General features: G+C 40.9%; 1 protein-coding gene across 1 annotated transcript; it reads left to right on the top strand.

The window, feature by feature from the left end:
- The first annotated feature begins 466 nt into the window (after positions 1-466).
- On the top strand, positions 467-7,303 carry LOC147880844 (uncharacterized). Its single transcript, XM_087370468.1, has 4 exons — positions 467-814; positions 885-1,170; positions 6,917-7,082; positions 7,177-7,303. Exons 1-4 carry the CDS (start codon positions 761-763, stop codon positions 7,301-7,303), a joined length of 633 nt encoding a protein of 210 aa, XP_087226594.1. The 5' UTR covers positions 467-760.
- The last annotated feature ends 639 nt before the right edge of the window (positions 7,304-7,942 follow it).

Here is a 7,942-nt window from a genome sequence, read left to right as displayed (position 1 = left end):
AGCATAAAAAGGGAGAGATGGATTCATCAAGCTCAAATTCAGTCCACGAGGATGATGCAATCATTGAGGTTCAAAAAACACTTAAGAAGATGACTAAAAAGGATAAGGATTCAAGTATGGAACTAAAGAAGGGTGGTAGGCCACCAAAAAGTCATGGTACTGATAATGGTAAGTTCTCTTGATCTTTTTTCAAGCTGTTATTTCTTTGCGTAACATATGTTGTTATCACTTTGTGTCTTTACATATGTGGTGTGGATACAGATGTGCAGGTACTGCAGTCTACACTCATTTTGAAAGGATGTAAATGGAAAGATAGGTCTATCCGCTTTTTGTACATTCCATTGACCTCTCTAACTTTGAATCGAAGTGGCACATGTGATGCTTCACATTGCAAGGTTTGGTGCTATGATTATGTCGAGTTTGGGAAGCAATTGCCTGTCTCAAACTTCAACAAGCCTATGTAGACATGAAGGAATACTTAGTGGGTCTTGGACGTGAAAGAAAAACAAGAAATGGTAAGAGTGTTGCTTGGGCTGCAGATTTTGTCATTCTTGATCTACCTACACAACTAGAAGCTCTTGGAGTAGAGAATTCCACATCTCCATCTTGGAATTTATTAACAGAGGACCATGTATGCTACTCCTTGCTAGTAGCCGCCACAATTGTTTCAAATTTTGGTTGGATCCTAGTTATGTGTGCTCCTCATGTTCATTTGGTTGAGCATCATGCTAGGATCAGTAGATTGGAGTTTGCATGTTGAATGTACATGCAATGCTTGGATGCATATTGCACATCAAAGTTGGTAGGTGAGACAATTGTCTTACAATGACCTATTGAAATAATGAAATGGCTTGTACTAAGTTTTATTATTTTCTTGTCTTTACGTGGATGTTGTGGTTTTATGCCTTCTTCATTGGGCTCGTATGTCTTGTGTTTGTAATCCTGGAAATGCTTCCGTGGTTGGTACCAAATCTTTTGGTAGTAGTTTGTTTCATCATTATTTACCAACAAGTGAGCAGACTATAAAGCATGGAGAGAGTATTCCATGGAGAGGTGCATTGGAGAAGGCTCCATGCATGATGTTGTACTTCTTGGAGTTGTTGTGTCCAATTTCTGGACATGTGGTGGACTTAGGTGCTGGGACTAGATCTATGCAAAAAGCATGTGTACATTATTGTTAGAATTATTATTATACACAATTAGTTCACTAACTACGGTTAGTGAAGGATAAGGTTTTGTCACTTAGACAAAACCCATCCCACTTCTTGTAACAATCACTTCTTCTATTACAAGCACCATGGTCAGCTCTCTTGCTTCCTGCTCTCTCACTCTCTCATTTCTAACGTTTGGTATCAGAGTAGACATTGCTTCCCGGACCTACACCTTGCTCCTAGCTTCCTTGCCCGCAAGCTCCCTGCTCTTCCTGCTCGTCGTTAGCAGCTCGTCGTCCATACAATCCATCCGTACAATCTGTATGGACTGATTCCGTACAGCCCGTACACTCATCGTACACCTCCTGCCCGTCCATACCTGCACTGGCATTTCGTACCGTTGCACCTGTGCCGTACCTTCATTGTATGACTGCCGTACAACAATACGATTATCATACCGTCTGCATTTCGCACGTGTGAACCGTACATCTCGTACGTCGTCCGTACCAATGATTAGCTTGTCAAGCGTCCGTACATCTGTACACAGGCATCGGTACATAGGCGTCCATACTACGTGTCACCATTTCGTACCTAACTGCGCTGATTGTTCGTACTCCATATAGCTACCTTCCGTACAAGTTGCACGTCCGTACAGTGTAGAGCGTGTACCTTCTATGCAAGCTCTATCCTTGCAGGTACTCTTGCAATTTTATTTTTTGACAGGCATTGTATGCAGACAGCCATGGTTTGGCTAAGACCTTGTAAGAATTTGGGGCATTCCGTATTTGTGGACAGACTTTGCATTTGTTGCAGAAATTTAGGGCTTCTAGTTCATTTGCGCCTTTCAAGTGCAATTTCTTGCAAAAATTTGGGGCTTTTGCAGGCAAAGTGCAATTTGTGCAACATTTGGGGCTTTCAAACCATTTGGCCTCTTTTGTATGCAATTTCCCATAAGAAATTGGGGCTTTTGCATTTGGGTTGCAATTTTGTAGGTAAAAGAGCATTTTGGAAGTTTGCAGACAGTTTTGGACTCAGTACGAGTCAAATTGCAGACTTCTGCTACCTTTTGCAAATTCTATTTGCAGATTTTTGGGCATTGAGCAAAGCATTGTGGTGCATTTCGAGCCTTTGACAGGCTGTGACAGTATTTGTCAATGTGGGCATATTTTTCTTTGCACATTTTACTTGTGCATCTTACATCCCAAGAAGGGATTTTACTTGTTCAGTTTGCTATATTTCTAAGTTTATCTGGCAAAAATGGCACATAACAACTCAAATGAGGTGTTCGGGGTTCTCACACAGGAGGATAAGTTGGATGGTACCAACTACTCCTTGTGGAGTTACATGGTTCGAAATATCTTAGTTGGCAGAAATCTTTGGGATTATGTCAATGGAGATGAAGAAAGACCAAATACGCCTATACTTGTCACTCCTACAGCTGGAGGCAGAGATAGAGGTACAAATACAGTATAGGCAATTGGAGCAGCCACTCCAGGAGCTCCCACAGCAGAGCAAAAAAGATGGGACTCTAGAGATGCACAAGCTCTTTCAGTAATTTCTCTTTCTATCAAGAGGTTCATCATACCTCAGATTCGATCATGCAAGACATCTATGGCAACTTGGGTAATACTGGAGAGTATGTTTGCAGCAAGAAATGATGCCAGGGTTTCCTTTCTGAAGCGAGAACTTTCCCATACACATATGGAGGAGGGAGATTCCATGAATTCTCTCCTCACAAAGCTTCAGGATCTCAGGGAACAATTGTTGAACATTGATGAAGTCATTCCAGATTCAGAGATGATCTCCACCACTCTGAACTCTCTTCATGAGTCCTATCTCAGTTTCCACACCTCGCTGAATTTGTCATTGAGGGGGGGCAGCAATCCTCTCTCCTTTCACGAGTTGGTAGGACTTCTGTTGCAGGAGGAACAAACACGCAAAAATATGGCAACCCGGGCTGGCGAGCATGATATGCTCTCTAAGTTCAAGCCCAAGGGTAAAGGGCAGCATAAGCCACATGCCCATCAGCCCACACATCAGCATAAAGCTGATCTTACAAGGCACAGGGTGATACAAACAAGCAAAAAAAGAAGGGCATCTATCATTACTGCAAGAAGCCAGGTCATTACATTGGAGAGTGCAAGAAGCACATAGCCAGAGAAAAGAAAAGGGATTCTGGTATGGCTGTATCAAATGCATCAGGTCCACATTGCCATGATAGAGGAGATGTTGCAGCCAACTTGGTTGAACAGCACTATGCCTTTCTGACTTGCACTTAAGATTTTTTAGTGGGTAGTTCAGATACTACAGCCACTAATGATGATGACCCATATGCTTTTTTGACTTACAATTATGATCCTTCAAAGGATGAATGCTCTTTTAGTGTTGATGAGACACTAAATACTTGGTATTTTGATAGTGGTGCTTCAAAGCACATCACTTCCAAGAAAAATATGTTTGTAACTCTGCATTCTTCACCCACCAACGTCACTTGTGCAAATAATTCTTCTCATTCAATATGTGGAGTGGGAGATATTATTCTCACATCCACCACTGATGGCACAGATTTCAAAATATCAGATGTACTCTATGTGCCAGGTATAAAGAAGAATTTGCTTTCAGTGTCCTCACTCAATAGAGGAGGATTTCAAGTTGTTTTTGATGATGACAAGTGTACAGTCAGAGACAAAAAAAATGAATATGCTTTGAGATTGTCTGGCACTTTGTATTGGGGTCTTTTTCAGCTTTATTTATATGAAAAAAGATCCCATCTTGCATTATCAGTTAGCACTCCCACTGCTGCGATGCACAATGCGGAGTTATGGCATGCTAGGTATGGGAACATGAGCTATGGCAGCTTAATGACACTTCAGAGGCATGATATGGTTGATGCATTACCTCCTTTGGAGTCGCCTCCTCCTCATGCATGTGAAGCTTGCATTCTTGGCAAAATGCATAGGCTTCCCTTCAAGAAGGATGGTGCAGTGAAGCTACAAGAAAATTACAGCTTATTCACAGTGATGTCTGCGGTTCCATGAGGACACCTGCTTTTGGAGGTTATCTTTATTTTGTTACATTCATAGATGACTTTACCAACTACACTAGGGTATATGGTCTCAAGGCAAAATCAGAAGTGTTTATGCATTTCAAACACTTTGTGGCTATGGTTGAAAATGAGACATGACTCAAGGTGCAGACACTTCGCACAGATCGAGAGGGGGAGTACATGTCTCATGAATTTGAGACATTTCTAAAGGAAAAAGGCATTGTGCATCAGCTTACACCTCAACAGAATGGCAAAGCTGAGCGGAAGAATCGCACCACCATGCAAATGGATAGATGCGTGCTCACAAGCAAGAAGTTGCCTCACAGGTTTTGGCTGGAAGGCCTCATGTGTGCCAACTATATTTTAAACAGGACTCCTACAAAGGCTTTGAAGACAATCACTCCCTATGAGGCATGGCATGGGAGAAAGCCTTCAGTGGACCACTTCAGAGTTTTTGGTTGTGTTGCATATGTCCACGTGCCTATGGAGTTCAGACACAAGTTGTCAAATAAGCCACTAAAATGCATTTTTGTGGGATATAGTTCACAAAGCAAAGGCTATCGTCTCTACAATCCTGCTACACGCAAGATTTTTGTCAGTAGAGATGTCATATTCTCTGAAAATTCTGCACATACAAATGCTGAATTTCAAATTCCAGCCTCTTCAAATGATGTGTTTGAGGGAATGCTTCCTATAGCATTTGGTTCCCCCGCTGAAAATCAAAATTTATAGCAACCTCCGCCAGCTCCACAAGTACAAATTCAGCCCCCAGCTGAACTGGTACAACCTCAAGGTGTGGATGAAGTTGTCCGGCAAGAAATTCAAGAGATACACGCAACCAAAACAGTCGTGCATTGGCTGCTTCAGACTCTCAGGGAGAGTAGGCTTAAAGCTCCATTGCCTAGCAGAACTCGTAGTGCAATAAGGCACATGGAGGGAGCTCATTCAGTTGAATCAGCTTATGCACGTACTCTTCTTGATGAGGAGGAGCCTGAGACATTTGAAGACGCAAAAGATAATGTGCATTGGATGAATGCCATGCACGATGAGTTGCAGTCCATTAATAAAAATCAAACTTGAGATGTTGTGGATTTACCACCAGGTAAAAATGCCATAGGTACACGGTGGGTTTTCAAAGCCAAAAGAAAGCCAAATGGGTTCGTTGATCGGTACAAGGCAAGGCTGGTTGCAAAAGGATATGCTCAGAAAAAGGTCATAGATTATGAGGAGACTTTTGCTCCTACATCCAGGATGACAACCATCAGGTCAGTTATAGCCATGGCTGCAAATTTTGAATGGAATGTTCATCAATTGGACATTAAAACAGCTTTTCTTAATGGAGACTTGTTGGAACAGGTTTATGTCAAACAACCTCCGGGCTTTCAAATTTCAAAAAATGCACTTCAGGTATGCAAGCTGAATAAAGCTTTGTATGGGCTAAAACAAGCCCCACGTGCATGGTATGCCAAAATTGATGCCTTTCTGACCAACAAGGGGCTGCACAATAGTCCAACTCAAAGCACACTCTACATCAAGAAGGATGGGGGGGATATTCTGGTCATCATTCTTTATGTACATGACATGCTGCTCACCGGATCAAATGAGGAAATAATTGCACATTTCAAGGCCTAATTGAAAGCTACATTTGATATGTCAGACTTGGGCTTGTTACATTTCTTTTAGGGAATCCAGTTTATTCAAGAGAAACGTGGCATTGTTATGTCTCAGTCCAAGTATGTTCAAAAGCTCTTGGATAGATTCAACATGCATGATTGCAAGCCTATGTCCACTCCCATGGAGTCGGGGCTAAAGCTTACAATGCATGATGTGGGTGAATCAATTGATGTCACACTCTATAGTCAAGCTATTGGATGCCTCATTTATCTCTGCAATACACGACCTGATATTCAGTTTTCAGTTTCTCAGGTGAGCAAGTATATGCACAGCCCAAAGATTATGCATTGGCAAGCTGTAAAACACATCTTCTGTTACTTGCAAGGTACAAAGTCTTTTGGCTTGATGTTTCCCAGGGGGGGTGACTTGCAGATGCATGCTTATACTGACTCAGATTGGGCTGGAGACTATGATACTAGACAGTCCACCAGTGGGAATTGTTCTTTCTAAGACACAGCGACAGTCGAATGTGTTTGGCTGTGTCGTTTATTTGCTGATCTTCATCTTTCATTGGAGGGTCTTCTCCGATTCTCACTGACAGTCAGAGTGCTATAGCAGTGGCAAAGAATCCTATGTTTCATGCTCGCACGAAGCACATTGATGTTCACTATCACTATGTCAGAGAGAAGTTGCATGCAGGAGAGATCAGTATGATCTATGTGTCAACACATGACAATGTTGCAGACATCTTCACCAAAGCACTTCCATGTGAAAAGTTTGAGGCATTTCGTAGTGCCCTGAACTCATCTCCTTTTGGTGATTGATCATTTCCTTGTACATGACATTAGCACTGCATGGGAGTGTTAGAATTATTATTATAATTCAACAGTGACCAATGTAATGTAATAAGTAGGTTAGGGACACTTCTCCCTCATTTAGAGGTTTTTTTCACTAACCACAGTTAGTTCACTAACTACAGTTAGTAAAGGATAAGGTTTTGTCACTTAGACAAAACCCATCCCACTTCTTGTAAGAGTCACTTCTTCTATTGCAAGCACCACGTTCAACTCTATTGCTTCCTGCTCTCTCTTTCTCATTTCTAACAATTATGGGAGAGCATGCTTATCTATTGAGAATGATCCTGACATTTGCAATTCTATATTGCAATCATTTTTGGATGGACCGAAAGAAAAGGGAAATGTGTTAAGCAACTATGGGACTCTAAATGATTCCGAAGATGTGGAAATGGTTGTTAATCTTCCAGATGACTAGTAAGCATGCTACTCTCTTGTTTTATCTTTTTAAACCTATTTGTTGGAGAATATTGTTATCAACGAGACATTGATTTTGATTGATCTATTTTAGCTTTTTACCTTCTTATGCATGTACTATGGCTGAGATGATGTGTAATGACATTGCATTCAATGCTCCCATTAGAGAGAGGAGGCATCATCGCAATATCTATGTGGATGACATCAGTAAAGAAGATTGAGTCTAGCGATTTGACACGAGTTTTTCCCTTCAAGCAATTCATTTTGCTTGTAATGCCCTAACACTGAACATGCATGACTTTTGTGGTGTCTTGCACCTATTTCATTTGCTAGAGATGTAATCATATTGAAGAACTCTTTAGTACATCATGTGAGTACCCATCAATATTAATCTCAATATCACATATTCAAGCATGTTGGTTTCATAAAACTTTTTCTATTTGCTAGAGATGTGACAATCATGTCATATCTTAGTTAAGGTTTGCATGTCAAAACTATGAGTTGTGTACAAACGATCATCATGGTGAATTGAATCTTAAAGTATCTCCTTGGCAACTAATAAATGTTTCGACATAGATGCATGCAAATTTGCACCCTAAATCCTTCACCATGTGACTTGCAATCATTTCATCGATAAATCACTATCTATAATGATAGTATGAATGATGGATGATGTAGGTGGAGGGTGTTGAAATGAAGTAGACATGAAAAGTAGTTTTGTGAATAAAGGGATCTTATAAGCCCTAAATACTATTGGAAAGAAATATAATTAAATGTATATAGCATCTTTGTGGGATAGTTTTATGACTAAAGGGTGTATGATGTTAGCGGCATCTTTGTGGGGTAGAAATGTATATATT

This window comes from Dipteris shenzhenensis, chromosome 32 (genome assembly GCF_047967505.1).
Source record: "Dipteris shenzhenensis isolate YYH24624 ecotype China chromosome 32, Dip_SZ_1.0, whole genome shotgun sequence".
Classification (NCBI taxonomy): Eukaryota; Viridiplantae; Streptophyta; class Polypodiopsida; order Gleicheniales; family Dipteridaceae; genus Dipteris; species Dipteris shenzhenensis.
Note: the sequence above shows the minus strand (reverse complement) of the source record. Positions and strands in the feature narration are given on the sequence as shown.

What these genes read in the sequence shown, in the direction of transcription:
- LOC147880844 (XM_087370468.1), top strand. Translation starts at nt 761, where the DNA reads ATGTACATGCAATGCTTGGATGCATATTGCACATCAAAGTTGGTAGGT. An exon ending in CAAAGTTGGTAGGTGAGACA is followed by an intron (nt 815 to 884) that starts ATTGTCTTACAA and finishes TCTTGTCTTTAC; the next exon opens with GTGGATGTTGTGGTTTTATG. An exon ending in GTTAATCTTCCAGATGACTA is followed by an intron (nt 7,083 to 7,176) that starts GTAAGCATGCTA and finishes GATCTATTTTAG; the next exon opens with CTTTTTACCTTCTTATGCAT.